This window comes from Camarhynchus parvulus, chromosome 3, assembly GCF_901933205.1.
Source record: "Camarhynchus parvulus chromosome 3, STF_HiC, whole genome shotgun sequence".
NCBI classification, from domain to species: Eukaryota; Metazoa; Chordata; class Aves; order Passeriformes; family Thraupidae; genus Camarhynchus; species Camarhynchus parvulus.
The window spans coordinates 106,038,468-106,065,745 of NC_044573.1; the positions used below are offsets into that span (position 1 = coordinate 106,038,468).

General features: G+C 41.3%; 1 protein-coding gene across 3 annotated transcripts in view; it reads left to right on the plus strand.

The window, feature by feature from the left end:
- Nucleotides 1–18,723, plus strand: part of LIN28B (lin-28 homolog B) — a 79,301-nt gene extending 60,578 nt beyond the window's left edge. For all 3 annotated transcript variants that reach the window (XM_030945829.1, XM_030945830.1, XM_030945827.1), the window contains exon 4: nucleotides 18,264–18,723. In XM_030945829.1, the coding sequence (XP_030801689.1) occupies nucleotides 18,264–18,633 (370 nt within the window). In that variant the 3' untranslated portion in view covers nucleotides 18,634–18,723. The remainder of the gene's footprint in view (nucleotides 1–18,263) is intronic.
- The last annotated feature ends 8,555 nt before the right edge of the window (nucleotides 18,724–27,278 follow it).

The following is a 27,278-nucleotide window of genomic DNA, read 5'->3' on the forward strand; positions in this document are numbered from 1 at the left end:
TATATTCCCTGGTATTTCCAGGTATGTGTATTTTCCTAGTCATTGCTAGGACTCAGTGAGTTTTCAAAGGATTTATAAGTGCTGCTCAAGTATAAAAGTAACCTATAAAATGCTATTTTGCAGTGTTGAGATAGTAAACTAGCATTATTGTGAATCTTTCAATCACCCTCTGTTACTAAGAAAATGGAACAGGTGTCTTAAAAAACTTCAAAAAAACAACCAGTTCATTTAAAAAAAATTAATTTACGGTAAAGCTCTAGAGTGATACTAATGCTATTCAGAGTTCCTTTTGTACAAAGAATGTGGTACTGGCAACTAAAGTCCTGATTTATTGATGACTTCCCTTTCTATAAGACAGCTTATGGTTTTCTTCTTGTCATCATCATCAACAGAGGAAAGTTACCAGCTGAACTAATTAATTCTGCAAGTCTTCATAGGAAAAATAATTTTGCAGCTTTTTTTTTCTAACTGATATGCATGTGATTTAAGCTCTGGAGGCAAGAGGCAGGGTAAGGTATGGAAATGCAGACAGCTGCCTCTGAAAGAAACAAAGCTTAAAGGAAGCTTAACATGCTGAAATCAAGGGGGGCACATAATCTCCATCCTAGGGTGCTAAAGTACTGAGTGTCACATCAGTCCAGGGTTATTAACAGCTTTTGCTTTGAGATATGGACTTAGGACTAAAGAATATTCATGAAAAAAGGATATAAGAACTGCAGGCAATGGCAATCAATCCTGTCCAATCTCAAAATATTTATGACAGCTTTGCATCCCGCAAATAGAGAAGACAGGAAAATTATAAAAAGTGAATGAAGTGCAATGTTAGTTTATCAGTTCCAAATTGTGCCTTATTTTTTATTATTTACTTTATCTAGTATTTGTATTCTGTTAACTAGATAACTTTCTTAGACAATGGAAATACACTAAAGGTAGTTTGGCCTTCAAAAATGAACTGTTACAATGCGCAAAGGAAAATTATTAGTAAAAAGAAGGTCCAATACATGAACTATGAAATAGGTGAAAAATAGTTTACTTGGAGGAAAAAGAGCTTTACTTGGTTTTGAACCCTCCCCTGTAATTTACTATTTAGAAATAGAAATGGTTTTAACAACACAGTGAATATAAAAGTTCTGTGCCTTGTGCAGCATCTCCCACTTATGCCAGCATCACCACACAGATGGCCTTTAAACACAACAATATTAAGAAATAGTCAAGTAAAAACAATTTTCCTAAGTTGCACCCTACTATTTATGTAGAAGATAAAGGGGCAAGGGACAGAATTTAAACTTGACATTTGTGGGGGAAAGCAGAAGTTATCATGTCCTGCCTTTCCTGCTGGTGTGTCTCCTGTGGTTGCCCTTGGTCACTGGGGAACATTGGGGTAGATTGGTCTTCCCCTTTTCCTGCCTGCCATGGTTGCCCCAGAGTTTTAGTGTCAGGTTACTGGAACTCTGGGAAAGAGTAAAGAGTTTGGAGGCTGGAATTTTGCTGGTTTTTGGGAGTCTGTAGAACAGTGGAAGTAGCTCTTTTGATAGCATCTAGAGTAGTTTGGGGAAAGAAGATAAATTATCAGGTCCTTGATTATTTACTCCAGTTCATGCCTAGAGCAGGCTAAGCTCTGCTGAGCTTCAGGTGCCTCCTGACTCCCCTTCCTAAAGGCACACAGACGAACTGGGAATGGCAGGGGTATAATATATTTCAATGAGTAGTGTGTCTCCTATACCAGATGAGCCTGGGAATCAGGTAGTAGGATTTCTTTCCCTTCCTTGCTGTGCCAGTGTAGTGCAAAAGCAAACCACTTTGAACAGATCAGGGAATTTGCTCTAAAGTATTGATGATGGTTTCTCACCTCTTTTAATAGCCTGACCAACCTCAGTGTTGCCAAAGCCTTTGTGCAGTTTCTGTAAGAACAGATAATTGTTTGCAGCGTCCCTCTAGTGCCATTCACAGGTTGTGCTAACTGCACTGTCAAGTCCTCTGCAGAGAGGGAGGCACATTGTCTGGTGTTCAGTGGTGCAATTCAGTAATTCCTGGCTGCTGCCTCCTTTTCCTGAGATGCAGTTTGCTTTCCTGATGTCAGGCCCATTGGGTAGGAAGGGCTGGAGAGATGGCTTTGTGCTTTTCTCATCCTGTGCAGAACAGCTTGCACCACAGCTGGAGTAGACTGGGAGAACAGTACTCCTCTCTCCCAAAATTATGTTTTCTTGCACAGCAACTGGAAACCTGCTAGGCAGCCAGCTGTAGTCTCATGGGTTTTCTATTACCTCTGTTAAGTCATGTGTTGCAGCTTTTCATCAGCAAATGTTTGACAATTCTGTATCATTGCACTGGCACTGCGAGGTATCATCTTCTACATCACAAATGCTGTTCAAACGGGTCTTGGCATGTAGCAATTTGCCAGCATCCCCTTATTTCTCAGGCTGAGTCATTGGCTGTGGGCTGTCTTTGCTCAAACTCCTCTTACTTCCTTTTTCATCTTAAAGGCACAAAAGAGGTCAAGACAGGGAAATTTGACCAAATTTTCAGAAGGCAATGGTCATTAACAAAAATGATGCGCTCACAGGTTACCTGGGTTTGGTAGGAAAGAAATTACAACCTGACTGTTGATGAAGTCAGTGATGATTACTTGTGTGATTAAGAACTGCTGGGGCAGCATCTGAGGCTGCAGGGGAGGGAGAATCTGAGGCTTTTGATGAATATTTCGGGTAATGACCCTGAGGTAATGTATGATGTGCTATATAGGTCAGAGTTAGAGTTTGGTTTCCCTCAAGAACCAACAGATCAGGATTTTAAGAAGGGCAGAGGAAGAATAGGGGAGTAGAATGGACCTGCTGCTGCTGCTAACAACCATTAAAAAAATACAAAGCCAGCTGCTCTCAGAGCAGAGCTTGATCCTTTCAGTGCCTTTAACAGCACAGTATATATTCAGAGGAGGGGAATTCATGAGGCCCTATGGACCTACACCATGGCATTACAAAAAAATGCAAACCCGAACAATGGGTGGCCTCAGCGGTTCCATCTGGCTCGCCATTAACAAGGTTAAAGTAAAGTGGGTTTCCTTGGCTGTGTCACACACAATTTACACTTCAGATGCTTTAACTTTGGAGCCAGACCGAAGGGAGCACCACTCTAAACGCACGCGGCAAGTCGCCTAAGATGTGTGGTAAGCACATTTGGTATTGATGCTCTTTCAAAGATATAGAGTGGTAGCATTTAGATAATTTTAAAGTACTATTTCTAAATGCAGATTTTTTTCCTGAAATTTTTTTTAATCCTGTCAACAAACTAGAATTGCAGTAGAATATTGTTTACTCCAAGTAATTTACAGGCACAGTAATATTAGAGGCTGGATTCAGTAGCAGCAGAAATCATTAGAGCCCTAGAAATGTTGACACCAGCATTTCTGGCATGAAAACCTCAAAACTTCAAACTGGACATTGAAGGTAAAAGGGATATTGATACATATAGGTGTATTCTGTTGTAAAGCATTCTGCTTTCAGAGCCACCAAAGTACTTAGATAGTAGCAGAGTTAACCATGACAGATAACAACCTCTAAAAAAATTTTGCTCTAGAGAGGCAGTGGTATGTCAACAGGTATGTTGGCCTGTTAACTTCTATGCCATTGAGTATAATAAGGCATGGGAATTATCCCAGCATTTTGCAGAAATCAGGTGCTTTGTCTCAGCTTTGACATACTTAAGGGAACCCAAACATCCTCTATGGTGTCCCACTCTTCAGTAAAAATCAAAATTGTTATTGAATGAGTATCAAAGTTAATAATTGATTCTCAAAGCTGTCTGTAAGACAAGCATTTGAGCAGTTAAATCCATGGTAAAGAGCTAAGGTAATTTACAGAGTGAGGATAGACTATTGTTGCTGCAGAGGTGTTCAAGGCATTCCTCAGAACGGAGCGAGTGTTGCCTGGATGACCTGGCCATCTTGGCTGCCTTTGACCATGAATTGTGAGTTCAGTAGTGGAACAGAAGTTAATTCTGCTCCTGAAGTTAAACAATTAAACTTGCATACCATAAGACCAGCGGACTTGCAGTTATCCTGGCAGTGTCAGCAGGCTCACATGGGAGGGCCTTCAGCTCATGCCATTCTGAGCTTCCTCCTTGCTGAGCTGTGCACTGCTGCTGTGATGGGATACACTTCCTCCTGAGCATGCTGCAGAAGGATTGGCATCAGCCTCACCAGGGCTGAACAGTTGCTTTGTGCCTTCCAGGCTTTTCCAGCAGGTGAGACAGTGCCATTGCTGATGTCCTCCCTAGCCTTTAATGAGGGGCTTGGTGTGGATGACCCTCTTCTTGTTTATCCCTCTTCTTACTCAGTTGTTCAGCTTTCTGACCCACCCTTATGGCCCCTCCGTGCTGCCTTTTCATCTCTCTTGCAGAGACAGGAAACCTAGAACATGACACTTGAGTTTCTGACTATATGCATCAGTCCTGTAATCATAGCCATGATTATTGAAACATGCAGTAATTTTACAAATTTACAATACTGTAAATTTGAGAGACATGTCAAAGTTGCCAAGCTCCTCTCAAAGATTTCCTCCCCACTGAATTTGAAGTAACTACAGGCACAATAAATTGAGCTGAGAAGTCATCTCATGTAATTGGTGACAAACCATTGACATTCCCTTCTCCTATCCCTTTTTAGCTGCTCGTCTGTCCATGAGCAGGAGCTTTTTACTCAAGCCCTACCTTAACAATAGCCTCAAAAGGAAAATAGAGAACTATTCTTGCTGAGCCCTGACAGGTGCAGTGCTTCCACATGAAGCATTGCAGTGGTAGGAAAATGAAGAAAGAATAACACAGTAAGGCAGAACCTGTGAAGGGGTAGAAGGAAAATAGTCAGGCTGCTAGTAAAAGCATATGTCCAGCTGCAACTCGCATGAGCATGAAGTGGGAAATGCCCCAGCTATGCTCTGCGTGAGTGGAGGGACAGTTCATAAAAAAGCATTAGTTAGCCTGAAATGGGGCTGGTTGATTTATGGAGAACATGTAAAAGAATGGTGTAAAAACCTATTTCCTTAGAGGAGGGACGTTAGGCATCTCTGTGCACTATATTTAGAGTGTATTTAACTCAAAGCACACAGCTCAGCTACTTTTTGTCAGTTAAGTTCTTTTCCAGCTCATTGTCTCTAACTGAAAGGAAATTCAGCCACAGCCACAAAAAGCTAAGCTGAACATCTGCATCTTCTGCCTAGACTTGGAGTGTGTGATTCTTTCATACACTCTTCACATACACACACCTACTGGTGGGGATCAGATGGAATATTATGATATTGACAAATTCATGAATCCAGATAGAAATCCAGTATAGATTTGTGTGAAAGCCATGTGTGTGCTGTGACCAGGGGTAAATCCCAGACAGTGTGCCTGTTCCACATTGTAGTTCTCTGCAAGAGTGTTTGAGGACAATGGAAATTGCATTGCTTAATCTACTCCCTCCCACCTCCTGACAGTGTTTATCACACCCACAGTTGTGCCAATGCAATGATTTATGATTTTGTCTCAAAACTGGAGGTGTGATATGAAGCAAGCTAAATAAATGCTACAAATAGGGAAAAAAAAAGTAAGTGAATTAACTGAAATTTTTTCCTTTGAAAATCGGCTAGCATTTTAGTGACTGCATGGATCATCACAGGGATCATCCTTAGCAGTTTTTGAAAGCAGTTTATATGCCTTTGGAAGCATTCTTCTTGGAAAGGAGGCTGTTTACTCAGTAATTATCTTCCACTTATTTTTACATTACCCAAGGAAAAGCTGTGAATGCAATGCAAAATAGTTGAGCTGGAGTCCTGGTGACTTGCTGATGGTTCTGGATGGTTTGCAGCATTGGAGCAGGGTTTCTGACACTCCCTGCATTCTGCCTGGCACAGCACACTGTTGCTGGCTTGTTTTGCAGTACAGAGTATGAAAACAGAAGGACACCCTGGGAACTGCTCCTGATGCTGCCAAGACAGCAAGCAGTGGTGGCACTCACTGTGCAAAGCTTTGCAGGAAACTGGAATGAAATCTAAGCACAGTAGCTTATTGAGGACATTCTAGTTTAGATTTTTTCATCGTTTAGAAAGTGTGTGCGTTCTTCATCTTATTCTCAAATCTGTGCTGCCTGCCAAGAGGGACTTGTGGAGGCGATTTCAGCATTTATGTGAAGTCCAATTAAGGTCATGATAGCCCTCATTTTCTGTGTTATGTTTCTGATGTAATTGAAATTACTTTTCACAACTTGTCTATGACTTTTCATGATAATAGTTGGACAGTGGTGAAATAGCTATAACAAAGAGAACAGTTTCAAAATCAGGTATTTTATGCATTTTTCAGGATGTGCTTAATTCCTGCACTAGTGAATGGCAATTTGCGGCCTGATCACCATATGGTTGTACTTTGTTGTACCATTACTTTCCTTGATGTACCAGATATAATCCTGAGGGGCACAGACTCAGATCTTCTAAGCTATGAGGACCTTGCTTAGCTCTGAAGTCAGTGGGTCTTAGGCATTTAAATACCTGTAAGCATTTGATTATACCTAACTGTGTCACACAGGCTGCCTGTGACAGAGAAGGAAGTTTCTGTCACCAGCTTCTGAGCCTGGGAAGGATGAGACTTTTCCTAAGGGAAGTTTGTGGGCTGTGCTTGAAATCCAGAGTCCTGGGTGGCAGACACAGTTTCTCTTCATTTTGTGGTTATATGGGAATGTGTATTTCCAGGAATTTTGGATATTTTGGGTAGAAGGTTTGTAAGGAGAAGAGCCAAAGGGATCTTGCTTAGGAGCAAAGTCCTTTTAGGTTTTCAAGAGAGAGGTTGGTTTAATAAACAATTGATTTGTTCCTGGAAGTATCCAGGAATATTGTAGGAAGTGACAGATTTCTAAAGGTCCGGTCCCTTGTCTTCTATGGCTAACCCTGTTCAGGTGTGACTATTTCCAACCTCACAAAAGGCATTTGGTTCCTAAATTTGATGTTTAGGTGCTGCCAAGAGACTCAAATGTCAAATTTAACTTGCTGTCCGTGTCTTGTGTCAGCTGGGTTTTTTACTGGACGGCAGCAACTCTGTGCTCTAGCTTCTACAGCTGAGTCCCTCAGGAATTACCAGGTTGGCTTCTGAGCTCTCCTCTTCACTTGTATGGCCCAAGCCGGTGAGCACACTTCTAACCTACTCAAAAGGTCCCCCAGTTCACCACATACCTTCCCCAGTGTGAAAGACAAGTTTGGATGCAAATCTGCCCTCCATCAGGAGATTGCTGTAATCTTCAGATGGTTGTTCAACCTTTTGAAGGAGGATTAGTAGGTTGTAGGTAAGACATCCAGGTTTCTCGTCTTCACTCTTTGTGGAACAAGGGTCAGTGACCAGTTGCAAGCACATTACACCCAGTGATGGAAGCAGCACAAGATATGGGGGAGACTGTACCTGACAAGGACAGGCAGTGATGGAGACTGTGAGATTCCATCAGGTGCAGAGGGTGGAGAGTTCAGCTACGAAGCAGCTCCTAAGGCTGGTGGTTTGGTTTTTCCAGTGGTGCAGTGATACAGTTACCCAGCACCCACACCCAGTACAATTTGTTATTGCACTCACTAAGATTTCCCACCTCTCAGGAGCAGCTATGGGAAAGGACACTGCCACTGGAGGACACTGACTGGATGGCGGGGCCCTGCTCCAGCCTGATGCTGAGAAGCTGTGCTCCCTCACACTGCCTGCCAGAGAGCTCCCTCCTTCCTCAGGCACTCAGTGTTTATCCAGAATGAAAAAAAAAAGAAGAAATTCGGTTTGCTGTCTAGCTGTGAGTTCAAATCCGCTGCCCCAGCTGTGATATTTTAAGGTCTTGTGGCAGAAGGATACTCTCAATTTTTCCTGCAGTAGATCTGTCACTAGAATAATTAACAGCTCAATGAATAGTAAGAATTGTCTCCATAACCTTGTGGCAGTATGGTAAATAATCATTAAAGCAGGAAGAAGCTGAGTTTCAGTCAGGGCTAATGAAGTCCTATGGATTTGATGTTATATGTTCCATTCCTAGCCCCTGCAGTATGTCACAGTCACCTTTCTGTGTATTCTAATGTGCCCCAGAGCCTGGGATCTGAGGAGAGCAGACAGGCTACCAGCATAACTGAGTAATCCTCTATTTTACTGGAAGTCAAGATTTTCCTTCCAAATTGGAAGAACATGTAACCAATCCCCTTGTAACCATTCCCCAGTTCTTTCCTGTGGCCTTTGCACCCTTCACTGAGTGACTGCAGAGACACACATGCCTTCTTCCACCCCAACCAGTGGTCTTGATTTATCACTAACAACTTTTGGGCTTGCATTAAAATGTGTTGCCCTTTCTGCCTCCGTGCACTTCCACTCTTAATGTACAGTGTTCCTGCCTTGCACAGTGAGTGCTACTGGATAACTAGAGCGCTGTTTCAGAGTATAAATGAATTGTTAAAACACAGACATGATGCTGACATTAATCATTCCTCTGGTTTGTGATTGCTTTCAAATTTGTATATTCAGGGCTTTCATAGTTGGAGTTGTGGCTTGGATGTGAATTTCTGATCAAAACTACAGGAAGTTGGTTTTGCTATGTTCAGTGAGCATATCCACTGTGTTTTCCTGTGGCAGCTTTACTCAATGTCCACTTGTAATCTGATCTTCCCCTGCCATGATCACAACTGGGGTGCTCTTATCTGAATTGTTCTTTGCTTTCAAACATTTTTTTAAAGTGTAGGGTTCCTATTTTATCAAATCTCCTAATTCAGAATTCATCAGTCCTGCCAGAAAAGCTGATCCTTGGCCTATAAATGTCCTTAATTTTGAGATAATTAATTCTTTCTTAGGCTTAAAGGCTGAGCAAAAATGGGCAGAAGATACATTACTCCTCCACTCTTGCCACAATTCTTTGGTTTTCTTTGTGATTTATGCTGTGTTCTGCTTTCAAATGTTCCATCAACCAGCAAACACAAATTTACAGGTGGAATGAAGGAGCTTCAGCCTACATTGCTGTGTGGCCTCACAGCTTGTACCAGCCTGACCTCTGCAACCAGCCTTGGCTGCTGCTGTGTGACTTTTCAGAATTTGTACACAGTGGGAAATTTTCTGTGTTACATTATTAAAGATAACAGAAAATAAGCTCAATGAAGTCATCAAAATTGCTCTGGATCTATGCCCTTGTGACTGACATCAGAACTAAGACCATTAAGATGCTCTGTTTCTGGGAACTAGCAATATTTTAGAAAACTTTTATTAACTTCATTGTTATAATTTTACTGCAGTGATATCACTTAATCTAAATAATCCCAGCCAAGAGGATAAAGTGATCTAGTTTACAACATATAGTGAAACTATTTATGTTCCATTATTTTTAACTGTACACAGAATTAACAAAATTCAGAGATATGAGTATTAAACATGTGCATGAGATCTGCCATCCTGAGGCCAAACAAGGAAAGAGGAAACACCAAATTCGAATTAACGATAATTTTTATATGCATAAATTGCTTTCTATTCTTATGTACACAATTAATAGTGAGAATAAATGATGAGTATAAATCCAGTGGTGATGTAGGGCAGAATAGTAGAAAAAGGCATTATTTCTCTTTTAATGCTCAGGGATCAGGCAGTGTGGGATAACAAGAATACCTGCCTCAGGTGGGAATTAAAAGCTTTAACGTACAAGGCTTAATCCTGTTGCAGCCGAAATCCTCTTTTCACGCTTTACTGTTGCTTCCGCATTTTAATGTGAAAGTTGCAAAATTTTTTTTTTCAAGATACTGAAAGCCTTTTAAAAATGTGTTACAGAAAATGCTCAGCCCAGCCATTTAGTAACAATGTCAATATATGAAGCTAGTCCATTTTAGACATCCTAAGGTGCAAGTTCAGAAAAGTGAATAAGGTGACTGCTTCCTTTCTCAGTCAGTGCAGTCAGAGTGATGCAGATTTGCCTTACCATTAAAGTGTGGCTATAGAGCATCTGAATTATTTAATTGTTCTTGTAGGTATTGAATGTATGAACTTATAGGTGCTATTTCAAGCAAAACCAAGCACCATGTTTGATGCCCTGATGGGAAGCCCTCCATGTGATTCATGTGACATGACTTTATCAGTGCCATTAGCTCTGAAAGAACCCCTATAGAGGTTGCTGGCATGGTCTCCTCATAGAGAGTGTGTCATAGAGACAGTAACCATCCCTTTGCTTCTGAAGAATGAAATGAAAATGTGAGCTGCTGGTTAAATCCTGCAATCCTTAACAGTTATGAAACCTGTATTCATGCAGGCCATCTAACTCAGGGCATGTAATAGGAGAATCCATTTCAAGGCCAGGATCTAAGTCAGTCCATACTCCTGTCACCAGATATTTCTGAAACTTTGTGCATGAAACTGATTTATATGAGATACCTAAAGTCATACCACTCACAGCTGGTATTTGGGGAGGAAGAATAGGTTATGAACTTCCAGAACAACCTTTTTCCTCCTCTTTCTCTACTGTGGCTTTCCTCAGTGCTCCAGTCTACTGCCAGGATGCCATTTGCTGTTTCCTGCTGCTGTGAGTTGGCATCACTTGCACTTGCTGTATTTGTTGTATTTGCTGCTAATGTTAGTGATGAAATAAGGAACAAAATTGAAAAGGCAATTTTTTACAACTGATTCCCAGTTACCTACTGCCTTTTTATCTCATCTGTGGATTAACTGATCAGTGGATGTGGAAACCCTGGAACCAGCTCTGCTGAGAGGCAGATAAGGTCAGGCATGCCTCTTAGCTCATGACCAGCACCTCACTGACCCAGAAAGAGTTGAGCTGGTTTTATGCAGCGTGCATCCTTATCCACATGGCCAGGAGGCTCAAGCCACCTCTGTGAAAGGCTTCTAGTGTTACCGAGGCAGGCTTCTGTAAACAGGGGCACGCAGCAGTGCTTTCAGGCACAGGCAGTGAGGTCTGCTCAGCCCTGGCCACCCCAGCTGGCTCTGGCAGAGCGCTGCACACCTGGGTGCACGCAGCAGCAGTGCCCAAAACAGAGCCCAGGCAGCCTTGCCACCACCAGCAGGAACTGTGGAAAATACGTACTTTTAAAAAAATTACTGCATACAGAGCTGTTCTTGTTGAAAAACTGGGTTCTTTTATTATTCCCACAGAAATTAAAGCTTACAAGGGAAATTTGTGGTTGAGAGTATTTGTGTGTGTGGTTTCATAGTGCAAAAAGATTAACAGTAGTAGACTTGCTTGAAATCATTTCATGTTTGAAATGTGTGATATATGGCTGTTTAAAACATAACTTCCTTAAACCATCGCTGATTTTGTATCTGCTTTATCTGGATGGGTTGAAACCATTAAAATATACACATTCTTTCCATGCTATATTGATACTATAGGAGCAAAAACATCTTTCATATTATTTAGAAACAAAACTTCACTTTGTAAATTGTTATTTCAGGACTTTTTAGCTCTTAATATAAAGAAAACCCTTTTGTTGTAATAAATGAAAATCATTTGCATCCAAATCATTCCTCCATGAGGATGCATTTCTTAAGGATTTTTGTGTGCTTGTGTGAAAAATAATTTTCCTCCATGCCTGTAAAGGGAGCTGAGTGGATAGTAGAGATAAGGTTTAGTGGAAAGGAAAAATGGAAACGACGTCGTTGAGGTTATTTTTTAACATCTGCTGTCTCTGTAGTCCTTTCCATTTTTGTGGAGAAAAAGATGCATTTTGTGCTTTTTGAATCACCTTTCTGTTCCGTTGTTGCTCTTGGTTGTAAAAAAAAACCAAAACAAACCCCATCACCTTCCAGTAAAATTGTATTAGCAGATTTTAAACAATTTTATTTCCTCATGAACTTAAGCTAAATTGTATCCTGAGAGGCCTGATTTATCAGGCAAATGTCCCACGTTGTTTGTCAGCCTCTTTGTTGGGGGGAAGGGGGAGGGGAAACCCGAGCAACAAAAGACCGTAACCTATTGATATTACTTCTGTGATACACTGGGGAAAATAGATTGATTTAGAACTAACCACAGAAAACTAGTCGATCTGATGAGTTTACAACAGAGCATTTTTATTTATTTATTTGTAACAAGAGTAAACATCATCAATATTCCACCCTGTGTTATTGGAAGCCTCGCAGACAGTGCGGGTTTGTGTCAGCGTCATGGGGCTATCTGTAAAATGAAAGAAGGCAAGCTTGAAAAAAAGGAGGGACCTTGTTTTACTCACAAAATTGAAAGTCTTGGATCTCTAGTACATTATCATGAGTTGTAGGATTCACAGGACAAATAGATGGGTGAGAATTTTTATTGTGTTTCATCTTTTTTTTTTTATTTAAGAGGTTATCTTTTTTAAAATTATATTCCTGTTAAATACCTCAAAAAGCTAGTAAAGCACAGGAAATTTTCTAACTGAATTTCACTGAAGAATGCCAGCCTGCAATTAACTTTCCCAGCATGTTGCCTCTGCACAGTGTTTTGCATGAAGAAGTTGTTCAGGGTAGCAAATACTCACAGGACCAACACAAATCTAAATGTGGCACCAGTGTGCCATTTTCTGCATCGACAATACGCTGTTTTACAACATTCTTGATTAAAAATACTTACAGTTTTAAAATTAAACTGATTTTTTCCCGTGGATTGATAGATGAGATGCTAGTGAGGTTTTCTTCCTCATTGTAAGCCTGCTTGATGGACAAGCCATAAATGCTCTGATGAGGATTGTAAATATTCCTTTCTCTAGTTTATTTAACAAGATAATTTCACATGACCTTAATTATTATTTCAGTAGCATTTCAGTATTCACTACTTTTAATTCTAATACCTGTTTAGAGTGTTTTCAAAGTTGGCTGTATTCTCTCCTGCATTCAGCTACAGCTTAAGAATTAAAGGTTGATAACCAGAGTGGTGAAAAACCCCAGCAATGCACTTGTGAGCAGAAACATCCCATCCATTTCCCTGTCAGAGGGCACAAGCAGAGTGTACATTCCACTCATCTTCTGTGTGTCTTGTCAGCTCACCAAAATGCTGTGGGTTGAAAGGAGCCTTAAAGACCATCTAGTTCCAACCTCCCCTGCAACGGGCAGGAACACCTTCCACTGGACCAGGTTGTTTAGAGTCCCATCCAACCTGGCTTTTCAGGCTGCAGCAAAGACAACTTGAAATTAGCAGATCCTCAGTAGTCCGGAAGATCCTTTCTGAGGATCCTCCAACACCTGCTGAGGTGTGGGAGGTCTTTCTCACTTGTCCCAGGTGGTACTTGAGCAAGCACCCTGAGCTTTTTTAAATGTCACATCCAGGTAGTGAGAAGCATCCCTTTGTATTTCATGGCCTTATTTTCAAGACAAGTCACTAAGCCTTAAACAGAGGAAATCTTAGTTATGTCTAAGACCCATTTTTCTGTTAGATCATGGATAGTTTAACTTCCCTTTACAGCCATTTACAAAATAGAATAATTGAAGCGATCTTCTGCCTGTTCCATCTGCCTTTCTTTAGGTATATTGTGAAAGTAATGGCTGAAAAGGACAACACATTTAGGTACAATTTTAAACATTTCCTTTGTGCTTTAACTGCACAGTTGCATTCAGTGTATTGTAACAGCATCTCGTGTGCACACGCTGCTAGGATTCCATGCCGTTTTCAAAGCATTAATGTTGCAAGATGGAGTATTGTTAGCCAAGAATCATTTTTTTTGTGGTCTGATAGCATTCAGAAAGGAATAACAAAAGAGGAATTGGTGTGGGGTATATCCTGGTGAATTATTTTAGTCTTCCTCTGAGTGTACCCCCTTCCCTCCCTTTCCTATCCCTGTTAGATGTTAACCCCTTATTCCCTGCCTTTCCTCCCCCAAGTCAGTCACTAGGGTAATTTTGCATTTTTTCTCTCAACAGATAACAGTCTGGGGTTACACATATTTTTCTCTACTTGTCATATGTATTGGATTATCATCTAAATTATATTATAAAACAGCTCAAAGAAGCAAGCAGTTGTGTTTACCTAGTGCTGCTTAACCCATCTGAGTTGTTAGTGTGGAAAACGTGTTTGCAAGGCAAGGGTGTTGTTGTTTTAAAAAGTTTAGGGCTGGAGTGTGCTTCCTGAGTAGGAGTATCTGATTCCTGGAAGAAGGAAAAAAGGCTGAAGACTAGATGATATTATTTGGTTGTGAAATTGAGTATTTCTAATCAATTTCAGTCATCAGCTTTTTGCAATTAATACAGCATATTTTATGTCGCAATCTGTACACTTCTGCTTCTTCATGTTTCCTTTAATATGTATAGTTTTGTGCAATCACAAATCCATAGTGAAGGAGAATTTAGGAGGTTTTCTTAACCTTGTTATATGCTCTCTTCTTTCTTCATTAGTAGGTATTATTGTTATGGTTTTTTTGAGAGTATTGAAATATAATGCTAGACAAGTTCCTCAAGGTGTTCCTCTATTAAGATGTTCATCTTTTTTATATAAAAAAATCACCCTGATTCACCTTCCTGTCACTGCTGTAGAGAAGAAAGGATTTCCTGTTAGGATAATTGCCATCTCTTTATATTTTTGAGCCTGAAGCTAGCTAGCAAATCATGGAAGCCTACTGTGAGAAAGACAATCCTATTTTAACAAATCCTTCTTACTTTTGTTCTTTGTAAGTGCTGATTCTATTATAATTGTACATTTAAGGGCTTTTTGTGTTTTATTCATCTCACGGTAGAATTTACATATAAACTTGTGTTCAAGCTAACACACATTCTTTCCGTGGTGCTTCAGAAGAGAAGAGATACTTGCTATGGTTGCACTAATCTGGAGTTTCTGAGAGCAGAGTGGAATGAGAATTGGTCAGTTTTCATGGCAGGATCAGCTTGTGTATTGTTCTGTGTGTGTATGTAGGTGGAGATGTGAATGTGTGAGCTCCCATGTGCACATCGTGCTCGGCTTTTGTGATGTTGTAACGTAAGAACACGCAGCAGAGAGGAGCAAAGGGCTGAAGCACTCAGGATGAAAGGGTTAATGCCATACCTTAATGCCTGGGGATGGTGCCATGCTGTCATTTGTGAGCTCTGAGGTGGCTGACCACTTCCATTTTGGGATAAATCCCTTGGAAAGGGAAGGCGTTTCAGAGTGAGGTGTGATCTGTTCTCCTGGTAAGAGAGATTGACAATGAATGAATAAATAGTTAAAAGAACAGAATAAATATCACCCTCCTCTATAAGTCCAGTCACACCCTGGCTGGCACATATATACTCTAATGTGACACTTTACCCAGATGCTTGAATTGATTGGTAACAAAAAACATCCCCAAAAAACCAAATCAGAGGTTAATCACAACTGCTTCTGACAGAGTTTTTCTTTTACAGTGACATTTCTGTGAAAATTTAAATAGTTGCAAGGAATTACAATATTTTGCAAATAGGATGTATTGATTGAGTATATATGCAAAGGGTGACAGAGGCTGCGTGAGTGGAAGCAGGGGCCCTGACAGCAGGTTTTTTGCCAATTGGTGAGGTGAAATGGTCCACGGAATTGGATAACACAGAGCATCCCATAGTGACTGATTAAATTGATTTGTCCATGGCTACTGCCTATCCTGCTACTGAGGCCCTTTACCCTATATTCAAACTTTTTTCTTTTTTTAAAACTGTTCTAAGCAGATGTGATATTAAAGGAGAAATGTGCTGATGCATTCACAGCCATAAAATTCCATATTCTGAATTAAGATAAAAATCACAATTTCCAAAATGTCTGCACACTCCTATGCTGTGTGCACTATCCTATACTGTGTTATAATGCATTTATCACAGGAGCAAGTACACTGTTAGAAACCAATGACAAAGGTAATAATAAACATCATTCTCTAATGTAACCTAAATTACAATCAGTACCACATCTGTGAATCCTTAGATGTATTTATTGGAAGGGGAGAAAGTAAAACACTTAAAAGATTTTTACTTGCTGCTGTTGTTTCATTTCTCTAATTGCAAGGCTTATTTCCTTACTACTTTTTTCAGAAGGTATTTAGAAAGCTTGTGGTGGAAACACAGCTGAATGCCAGTTAGGAAGACTTTAATGCTGAACATACTGGCAAGTGAGGGTCAGTAATTTGAAAATACTTGCAATGATTTGGCAAAAAGTAGTCAGAGGGATAATGTTCAATAACTTGAAAATTATTTTTTTAACTATAGGAGAAAAAAGCTTGATGTTTTGGTCTTAGATCAGGATGTTTGGATTTTACAATGTACTTAGTATGTCATTTCCCTTCCTGTGCTAGGGAAATCAATACTAAGTGATAATGGGGCTGGTACATATTATTTTCTTTGTGATTCAAGGGAAGCTTTGTTAGACTGTGTTTGTCTTCATGGGTTAGTCTGTAGTATATGCAGATAGAGTAGTGTAAGCACAGTCTTCAAATTCCACCGAAAAATCACATCAAACTTCAGTGCAGTGCTGACATCAAAATGGAACCTAAAATGTGTTATTGTAGAAGTGCAGAGTTCATTGTACTGGGCTTGGTTTCTTCTTACTCATTTTTAGGGAAGACACAACAATAAATCACAACGATTTCTGAAAGGATAATGAAGTTCTGTTCATTATTTAACTTCTGTAAATTACTGGTCAGTCTTGTAGGACATGATGGCATGCAGCATGCCATGAGCAACTTGTGCTGTTTTTTCATTTGTCTGTGGAAATGAAGGTATGGTTGGTATCTTGCTACTAGTGATGAAGAGATGTGAAGTGGGAGGTGCCAGGGATTGTTTCTTGGAGTGGAATTACAAATGTTGATATTTGCAGTCTTTTTTAAAAAATTACACGGGTTTTATCAATAGCATTTCTTTGCAAGTTAAAGCAAATTCCATAGGTGAGACTTTGGTTATACATAAGCTTTGCTTGGATTAAACTTCTTGATATTGTATAAACTAGTAGGGTCTACTAAATCCTAGGTGAAATAGTCAAATGGTGCTTTGTTACTTTTCAGGAATCTGAAAATGTAACATATCTTTATGTGGGCTTGATCCAGAGCACACTGCTCTATTTTGTTCAGTTATAGTTACAGTCTTTTTTTTAATCCTTAAGTTGACTCCACAGACCTAAGTATTGTGAAATAATTGTTTTTAATTGGTTGGTGGTTAAGGGAATGCAAAAGAAAAAAAACCAAAAAAACCATGTTTTGTTTTTTCCAGTAATGTTTGATTATTAGAAATGAAATGTCTATGCATTCAGTGCAAGTTTTATAAAACAAAGAAACAGAAACCACACAAAAGCAGCCAAAGTTGAAAACTCAGTGGTGCCCATAAGGTCACCATGCCAAAGGCGTGTAATTATTTCTTTGTATTGTATGTTAGAATAATGTAATCCAATAACTGGTGTTCCTGGTGTGTGTTACAAAGGATTCAGTAAGGAATTGCTGGAGAGTTCTTCAGGACTCCCCCGGCTAACAAGGTTAAATAGAAGAGGTTTTGTGGGCTTCAGCCATTTCTGAGAAGTGTGGGAGAAGCCGTGTCCGTGCGGCTGGAGGGGCCTCTGCAGCCCTGGGCTCCCGGCAGCGCATCCCACGGAAAGCGGCACCGCGGCCACAGCCCCGTGTACGTGGGCTGGGAGTTCTGAGAGGAAGCACACACACACAGATTCATGATTATTGTCGGGGCTATGCTGAGCTTATTTTGAATCGACCCCCTAAGTGCCATTACAGACCCTGTGTCCCCACTGGCCCAGAGCCGGGTCCTGGGACAGTGCCGGGCCCTGGGACAGTGCCAGGGTCTGGAACAGTGTCGGGATTTGGGGACAGTGCCGGGCCCTGCGATAATGCTGGACCCTGGGACAGTGCCGGGCCCTGGGACAGAGCCGGGCCCTGGGACAGAGCCGGGGTCTGGGACAGTGCCAGGGTCTGGGACAGTGCCAGGGTCTGGGACAGTGCCAGGGTCTGGGACAGATTCAGACCCTGAGACAGTGCCGGGGTCTAGGACAGAGCCGGACCCTGGGATAATGCCGGGCCCTGGGACAGAGCCGGTCCTGGGGCAATGCCGGGCCCTGGGACAGAGCCGGTCCTGGCTCGGGGCGGGCGCCGCGCCCCTCCTCGGGCTCGCGTTTCCCCGGCTGCCAGCACCGCGTCCCTCGGGCCCTGGTTCCGGGAGCGGCCGAGCCGGAGCATCCCCGCTCGGCGCGGGACTGCGGGACGCGGGTGCCGGGGCTCGCAGGGACAGCGGGGCGGCGATGGCTGGAGATCTGGTGCCCTCTAGTGGGGCAGGGCCCGGGCCCGCAAGAAACCTTCCCGCTGGACGCTGCTTTGCATAACCCCGTCTCTGTCTCTGTTTTGTTTTAGATGCTACAACTGCGGTGGCCTCGACCACCACGCTAAAGAATGTAGTCTACCTCCGCAGCCAAAGAAGTGCCATTACTGTCAGAGCATCATGCACATGGTGGCTAACTGCCCCCATAAAACTGTCTCGCAGCAGCCCACTAGTTCTCAGGGAAGACACGAAGCCGAACCGCAGCCTTCCACTTCTGCCTTCCTGAGAGAAGGGGGAGGAACGCACGGCTTCTCGTCTCCATCGTACTCTCAGGAAGGCAGGTCGGAGATGTCGGAGCGCTCGGGCAGGTCACCACAGGAAGTGTCGTCGAGTAAGTTGTCTGCGTCGCCTGAAGAACCAAACAGAAAGGGGCCTTCTGTTCAGAAAAGGAAAAAAACTTAACGCGTTTTTCATAATGTTCCGTTTTCTTTACCCTCTTGGGATGTCTACCTCATGCAAGTACAGGGGAAATAATTCATTATCAGTAGCTGACCTGGAATTTTAACTACTGTTGAGGAACTGTGAATGTTTTGTTGTTTGGTTTTTGTTTTTTTTTTTTTTTTTCTTTGATAGACAAATCACTCCAAACAAAATACATTTAAGCAGGGTGCATTATGTTTTACTTTCTGTGTATATGTGTGAGTGTGCATGCGTGTGTGTGTGTATGTGTACATATCTATAAATATATATTTTCCATCAGACCATTCTCCAGATCCCACCAGACGTTACTGTGAAGCAAAAGTCACAGTACCCACCCAATGTTCCTGAACTCATTCCTCGAACCTGTTTCTGAACGTGTTCAGAGAGCAAACAAGAAAACCCAATTTTCTGAAATCTCACTCAGAAACAAACCAAACCTGATAAACCACACAAAGAACTGAGATCAAGACTGTTACATTTCTTGTGAACCAAAGGATACTTTAATATTTTAAAGCTGCCATATGGTACTAAAGATACTAAGACATCCCCCGTACCATCAATTTGAATCAGTTTGAATTAGTTTTTTCATCTCCACAAAGTATCAAAACCCTCCCTTCCCCATGCCAGTGCAGGGCAGTTTCATGACTCGAGACAACTCTCATTGCCACCACCCTTTGCTGGTGAGGAGTTTAAAGCTCCAGAAAAGACAATGAATGTGTAGTTGCTGTGATGGTTTCTCAAAATGTTTTGTTAAATTAATATGATTGTAACTGTAATTTAGATGTCTGTTGTGTAGGGGAGAATGTGTAAGTTGTTACCAAACAGACCCTTTTGAGTGCTGTCAGGATGCCATCCTGGTTAGCCATTTGTATACTGTGAGCATTTAGGGTACCTTGGTGGCAGTAGTAGCCACAGCAGCAGCAATTTCTCTTGGTCCCAAGTAGTGTCCCTCAATTTGAAGGGTCTTCACCCTTATTTCCTGTTGAAATACCATGGAGAGAACTCCCTAGGGATTTTTATTGTTGTTTGTTTGGGTTTTCAAGAAAACAAAATGCAAAGCTAATGAGATCCTGGGCTGAATAGTTTCCTAAGACTAAAGGTTGATGGGCACTTGGGGTTGTCAGCTGGCCTCCCTAGATGGTGATACAGCATGGGTGCAGACCAGCCCGAGTGAAGGGACCTGCAGATTTGCCAGAAGCCCTGGGCATCAGCTGCTTCTGCTGAACTGGGGGCTGCAGCTGACCAGCCTTGGTCCAGAGTGCCCTAGGACCACACGCTTCTCTGTGAAAGAGGAGGAAGATTGGTGGCCTCAGAGTGAGACTCCCTGGGCTGCAGGCCTTGCTCGGGGTTAACAGAGTTGGAGCCTATCAAAACTTCAAGTCGCTTTCCATTTGTAACTTTTGAATTACCAAGTCATACGTAAGATAACGTACTCTGACAAATCCCATTGTGGATGTAAGTTAATTAGAGAAACCTGTATAATCCTTAACATTGGCAATAAACACAGGCTGTTAAAGCTTGAAGGTGTCGGGTAGGTTTAAGCTCGGATAATCAAACTAAAGAAACAGCCTGCATGAAAGGCTACAGCGAGCCAAAGTCTTACCGTGGTAACTCCTCTGCAGCCGAGGGTTACAACAGGTATGCAGCTGGCTCAGTGCCTGGCCTTTCCCCTTCCCACTTGTCCTGCCAGATGAGACTTTTACTGGTGCTGCTGCTGCTTCAGTGAACAGGTAGTCATCAAACTCCTCAGTGAAGGGCACAATTTCGAGAGAGAATTATTTTGTGTGAATTCCTTGCCAGTGTTTGCAAGAATCTCAAGGTTTGTACTGAAGTTCTCAGTAATGCTAATGCAAAGCTTACTTTTGACGATATTGAATGTGATATATCTATAGAGAACGTCCTTGCCTTACGTAAGGATAGTAAACTTATTTAAATTATGTAGACAAATCAAAGTGGCATTGCTTAACCTTCTAGTCGGTGTAAAAACCAGGTTAAACAGCAAAGATGCAAAACTTAGGTCACTTTGAAAATTTAAACCAAAGTTCCTTATAGAAATAGGCAACTGTGGATTTGAAAATTGGTCATTCCCTGTTTATATGTAAGAAGTTCAGAGATGAGATAAGGAAATGTTTTCAACATGTGGATTTTTGTAGGTGCTGTTTGAAATCATTGTGTGCACCAAAGTCAGACTGAACTGCTAAGAGCACATACCAAACCCTATCTTATTGTTGAAAGCTTAAGGTTTTATTTTTATATATTAGAATGTTATCACTGTTACATAACATACTCAGGACAAAGAACTTTGCTCAGGGAATATACCATGTAATGTTTTTTCTTTACAGAATAGTCTACAGACCTGCTTACTCAGAACAAACCAAATAGTCTTAGATCTTTTTATCTCTATATAAGTATTATGTACTGATGTTAGTAACTACCTCTGAGTTGACGTAGACCTACGTTTCTGATAATCAGATCTCAGCGTTTTGTATTATAAGTTCCTGTGAAATGATGAAGTGGTATTATGTACTGGTTGCTTATGTGAGCATTTGTGTCTTTATATTCACAGGGTCTGAGTTTTCAGAGATGCTGGGCAACCACAGCTCCCACTGACTTCCAGTCGGAGTTACTTGTGCTTGGCTTTTCTAGGAGGGGAGGGATGGGGGATGGGGGTGGAGGGGGAAGAACAACAACACAAAAGCATCAAGCCCACTTTGTTTACATAGGTGACGATAAAATTATTATTCTGTTTACAGCAAAAGGCTACCTCATATCTACTGCATGAACACACCTTTGTGCTGCTGTGGCCTTAAAGGTGGCTGTTGATCTATGGTACATACTTTTTATCTGTACTGAATATGTGACTGTTAGTTCACCACTGCAGACGCTATGGTAAATACCTGTTTAAGATGAAGCATCCATTTGAAATTATGAGACCTTTCCAAACATTTCTTTGAAAGTTTTTATTTTTCTGTCCAAAGGATTATGGGCACTGTTCACGGGAATAAATACAGCTCCAGAAGAGACAAAAACGTACATGCCTAAGTTAAACACATAGCAGCATAAGCTGCAGCAGGTAACTGCTTAGCACTGGGCTGAAGTAGGAAAAAAAATCTAGTTACACTCCTTCAATTGGCTGCTCCAAATAAGCAAAGAAGCTTTGAAAGGAGGAGGCACAGACTTGAGTTTGGGATTCTTCCTTCGTGCCTAAGGACAAAATTAATATTCGGCAGCATTCGCTCAGGCTAGATTTCCCCCTATTCACCAGCCTGTCCTTGCCAGAGCGCTCCACAATAAAACTCGTTTGAGTAGAAGTAGTTCAAATATCTGCTCAGACAGATGTATTTTTCTCCTAACAATAGTGGAGATAAGGTTAAACCTGAAGCAAGAATCTCCCTCCCTCCCCTTCCCCCATCACAAAATGCTCAACGTGATTTAATTGGGGACATTGTGAGATATTTTTTACTCTTCCCCAAGGAGAGGTCACAATATTTAATTACATGCTACAAAAGATAGGCCATGAGAAAGACTTGTATTTGGAGGAAGAGCCAAATAACTTTTTGCTGCAGTTAATGGTAGATCTGGCATTGTAATATCATTTGCAATATTTTGCCTTTAACCAGCTTTCAGGGAGTGCCAAACACCACATTCGGATCCTACCTCTTCCCATTGCAGGCCACCTTTTTCAGCCATTTTGTTCTGCACCAGTGTTATCCTGGAGTTCCTGCTTGGTTCCTGCTAACTTAGTTTTGTTAATAGAACCCCATTAAAAAAAAAGTGCTTATAGATCTTGTACCATTCTTTGTAAGAAGAATTGTAAAAGAACATGGGAAATTGCATGGAGTCTTAAATTTAATTTAATTAATTTATCTGTAAGAAATGTTTATCATAAAAAATATATATGTATTCCCCTGTGCTAGATATAAAAGTAATTGGGAAGATGTGTACATGTGCAGATGCACTGATTTTAATTTCCTAGAAGTCTTAATGAGATTTGAGTATTGTTTTAGAAACAAGCAGAGCCTTGTTAAATGCATCGATCTTATTTTGCTTAGTTTTATCAACAGCCTCTTTAAGATCCAGTGGTTGTGTTACCCCTGTTACAATTGTTGACTGATAACAAGAGGTTGATCTATGAGCACACACTTCTTTTTTTGTTTGTATAAATCAGGGCTGTGTATCAGCAGCTGTGGCAGTATTTTTCTGAGAATGTTGAAAAGTAGCAAGGTATTTGCTACCATTGTCATTGAACCAAATGTATGAATATCTTTACAAAGGACAATGATTTTGACTACCTCTTGGATTACTAAGTTAAGCAACAACTGTCTGACAAACATCACCAGACTGGCTTTAACTAGTATGTGTTGCTTGTGATAATAATAACAATAACCATACTAGAGACCAAAGTGAACACTGATTTCTATATGTCTTTAATACTGTGTCTTATCTAGTGTTTTTAAATTATCTCTGTAGTATAGATTACCTCATTGTCCATTTTGACTTGTATGTTGTTTACAAGGTGAAATAAAAGAAAAATCGCTTGAATTTTATGTTGTAAGAAAAAAAAACTTGAGTTGAAGTTTTGAAGGTCATTTCACCTGTTTACTGTCTTGAGGGACTAAAGCACTGATTGCCTTTCTACATATCATGTATTTTATATCCTCATTTCATGCCTAATGTCTTTTTTTCCTGTCAGTCATGGATATTGTGAGGTTGGAAAGAATTACTTGATTAAAAATAAAACATATAACATTGGCATTTACAGTGAGCCTTTGAGATTTGCTTTATTTGCATGGTAAAAACACACTGCATGTCACTGGGGAGTTTTCTTTTGCACCTATGCTCACTTAGTTTTGGGATATTACCTTCAGAAAAAATAATTTGAGTTATATAAGTCATTGTTGGGGGGAGGGAGAGAGGGAGAAATAAATGATTAATTCATACCTGAATCATACTTGCAGTGCTGAAGAAATTGTACCCCAAAACCTATTCAGCTATTGAAATGAAACTGCAGGATTATAGCTTTTGGTACTTATTCTCTGTGAGAATACACTGGACATTAAGGCTATCAGAAAATTTGACATTCAGGTTATTACCTCGCCTGGAAAGCTTTTGGTATTTAAGCCTCATCCCATATTTATTACTACTTCCATAGTCTGTAAGCTTGTATATATCTATTTCATGGTAATTTAAACTGAATTGAAGAGGGGTTTCTTTTTAGAAAGGAAAGTGCTGTCATTTTTCATCACCTGGAAATTCCTTCTCTAAATTACATAAAGTATTATTAGTGACTTGGATAGCATTAGCTCATCATTCTGTATTAAAATATTTGGAGGACGTGTATATGCCAGCTCCACGGCCTCTGTTTTAACACAGGGCTCTGCATGCAGTGATTAATGGCAAAATTTAACAACCTCTGCTAATACAAGGCAGAATTTTTTTTTCTAATTGTACAAACACTAGCATGAAAGGGTGACTATCTACTACTCTTCTAGTCACCGAAAACTTCCATTTACTTCCCCTTACCTCACCCCTCTAATACATGTCCACAAAAAAGAGTGAGCTATGAAGATGTGTCCCAATCACATGTCCAGTCACATCCAGTCATTCCCAACCTGTAGCTGAATGGTTTCATCGCTCTTCTGAAATGTGGACTTGCAATCCCCTTGGCTAAGATCCTGCACGTGTCCCACTGCTGGTGTCAGTCATGAGGAGTGAGGCTTTCTGTGAAACATCTGATGAGTGCTCTGTGAAGAGCACTGTTCACACCAGGTGCTTACATGAGCTCCTGGCCAGCCTTACCCCAGTGTTTCAGGGAATGGAGGGGACACCTTGGGTATGTCACCACCTAGCTCCTGGAACACCCTGCAAGGTGACACAGGCAGGAGGAAGCCACCTCGGGGAGCACTGAGCAGCTCTGGCCATGCACAGATGTGGGAAACCCTTGAAATGAAATGAAGAAACCTCCTCTCCAGCAGTGTCTAATGTTGACTGAGACCAAAGCACCTGGAAGAAGAGCAGCACCTAATTCTCCCCGCCTCATCGCCCAAATCAGCAGCCCTCCTTCCCAGAGCCACTAAAAGTCAGCATCTTTATCCTTTCCCCAGGACAGTTTAGAGCTAATCTCTTCATGTTATAGACAGGAAGCCTTGTCTTGTGCATTAGGCAAAGGCAGAGCATCAGCAATACCTAAATCCACTGCTGCAAGGCAAGGCCTCCCTTCCTAACCTTGCAGAGAAGTGATCACTGCCACACAGCATTAACAGCAACATTGCTCTGTGCCGACAAGAAGAAATCTTTGGGTTGAAACTTCTAATTTAGTCAATAGAGTAACATCAAAACCACTGAAACCTTTTGAAATAACAATAAAAGTAGCATGTTTATTTTCTTCCCTGTTCAGTGGGTCCTGGGATGCATGCTTCCAAGCTATCTGTACCATGCTTCCAATCCTTTCTGTAAGCCTAAGTGCCAAAACAAATGTGTCCATTTTTGAAAGGGTTGCATTTTTCTTGCAATCTGCTGGGAGCAAGAGCTCCCACAAGCCATTACATTTACGCAAGCTATTAATTTCTAAACTACTCCTAATTTATGGTAGACTCAGCATACCTATCTCCTTCCCTCAACACCAGTCAACTTTTCTCCAATAACAAAAATACCCCAGATGCAAGTAATTTCATGTACTTTCAAGTTGTTGCAATCTGCAATCTGCCCTCACACTTCCTGTATACTTGCACAGGAGGACACTCTTTGGTGGACAGGAGGGAATTCATTATGTGGATGAATATGTGACGTGAATTCTCCTGATATTACTGTAATTCAGGTGATGTCCCAATTAATTAATGTAAACACCATTTTGGCAAAGTGCTCTGCTGTTTCCAGTGTTGTCTGCTGCCTGCAATGTTGTTGACCTCTAGGATGAGCAGTCCCCTCAGGAGCATGTTACTCTGCACCAGTTATTATTTTTTGCAGTCATTGGTCACTGGATGATTGCTGAGTAGGTGCCATCGAGCCCCAGGCACCTTTTCAGGCTGCTGGTGCTCAGTTAACATGCAGCTGGTCGATTTTTGTTTGCTGGCTGTTCAATATTTGGCCCTGGGCATCACTTGCTGCACAGCTCTTAGCCCAGATATTCAGGGCTGGAGCAGCCAAACAGTTCATAAACCAACAAAGATGGATGGACTGGTGGTGTTTCTAATGTTGGGCCAGCCAGGAGAAGGCAAACTAGGCACAAAGAATGGCAAGCCCTGAGCTTAGGTATCCATCCAGGTTTAGATGCTTACAACCCATTTACCTCCAAATAATCCAGGATTCCAGGCCAGGAAGTACCAGTTGTTTATCTAGTTTGACCTGCTGGACCTCCCAGGCTATTAAATTCAAGGCAGCTACTAGGGCATTGAATTTTAGCACTCGGCTTTAACTGGAGCCATGTTTGCTTGGGTGCTTTAAGCATATTCTCTAATTGGGCTTCAGGTCAGGCCTGAATGTTTTGAGAAAAAAAAAGAGATGGTCTGCTCCATGACAGCTTGTTTTAATCACCTGCTGCTAACAAGTAGTGCCTCATTTTCCAGTTCCACTGCCTTCAACTTCCAGCTCTTTGTCCGCTGTAGTGAAAAGTCCTGTGTGCACCAATAAGGAAATCCAACCCTCTTTCTTTAGTTTTTAAAATTATAGACAAGACCAACTATATATATATATTTTTAATGTAGAATTGCCTCCTCTTTTATCATTATTTTGAGAAACCTACAACTTGCCTCATTCATAATGAAGTAAGAATATGCTGAGATAGCATATCAGCTCTGGCTTTAAAATCAGCCTTATTGAGCTGCCAGAGTTGGTCTTCAATGTCCTAGAAAACTGGTTCTTTTGTCTTCTTTCCCTTTTAGAAATGTGCTGGATTATCATGCACTGGGTTCTTTAAAGCAATTAACTAAAATTGTCCCACCAAAACCAAATCAAACAAAATAATAATAAAAAACAATGAACAACCAAACCCACTTCAGTTAGTGCATCCAAAATATTTGAGGCAATCAGACATTTTGGGAAATACTGGCTGAAAGTTACTAGAATAATGTATAATAAGTTGAATTTGGAAGTATTTTGGGAGTTGCCTATGAAAGAAAGCAGCAATGCCATTTCTCCCCCAAGGCAGCACAGCAAGGGTGGGGGCTTGAAGCGCAGCAAGTTCCTTTCCATTCAGCCCCTGTTTCTTTCATCTCTCCTTGACCTACCCTGACAGCTGTGACAAAAAGTCACAGTCAAGCCTGCTGAACCGTAACTTCTCTGGAGTTTCAAGCCTGAGAGTTTCTGAAAAGCAGCTGTCTTGCACAAAGCTGTGCAGAGAGGAGCAGAGGCTGCCCCCACAGAGACCCTCTGCTCGGCTGCTGCGGTGTGGGAGGGTGAAGGGGACAGGCACAAGCACCACACCAGCAGTCCCTGAGCCCTAAGATCTGTTTGTCTGTCAGCAAAAGCCAAGGGGAATTAAAGCAAAAGAACTGCAGGAACAGACATATGGTTTCAGCACCAGGTGATTAAAAAAAAAAGAAAGAAAAGAGAGGGAAAAAAGAGGGCAAGGTTTGCTAGCCACTCTGACCAAAGAATCTGGAAAAAATAGGATTAGTGGTAGCTCCTGG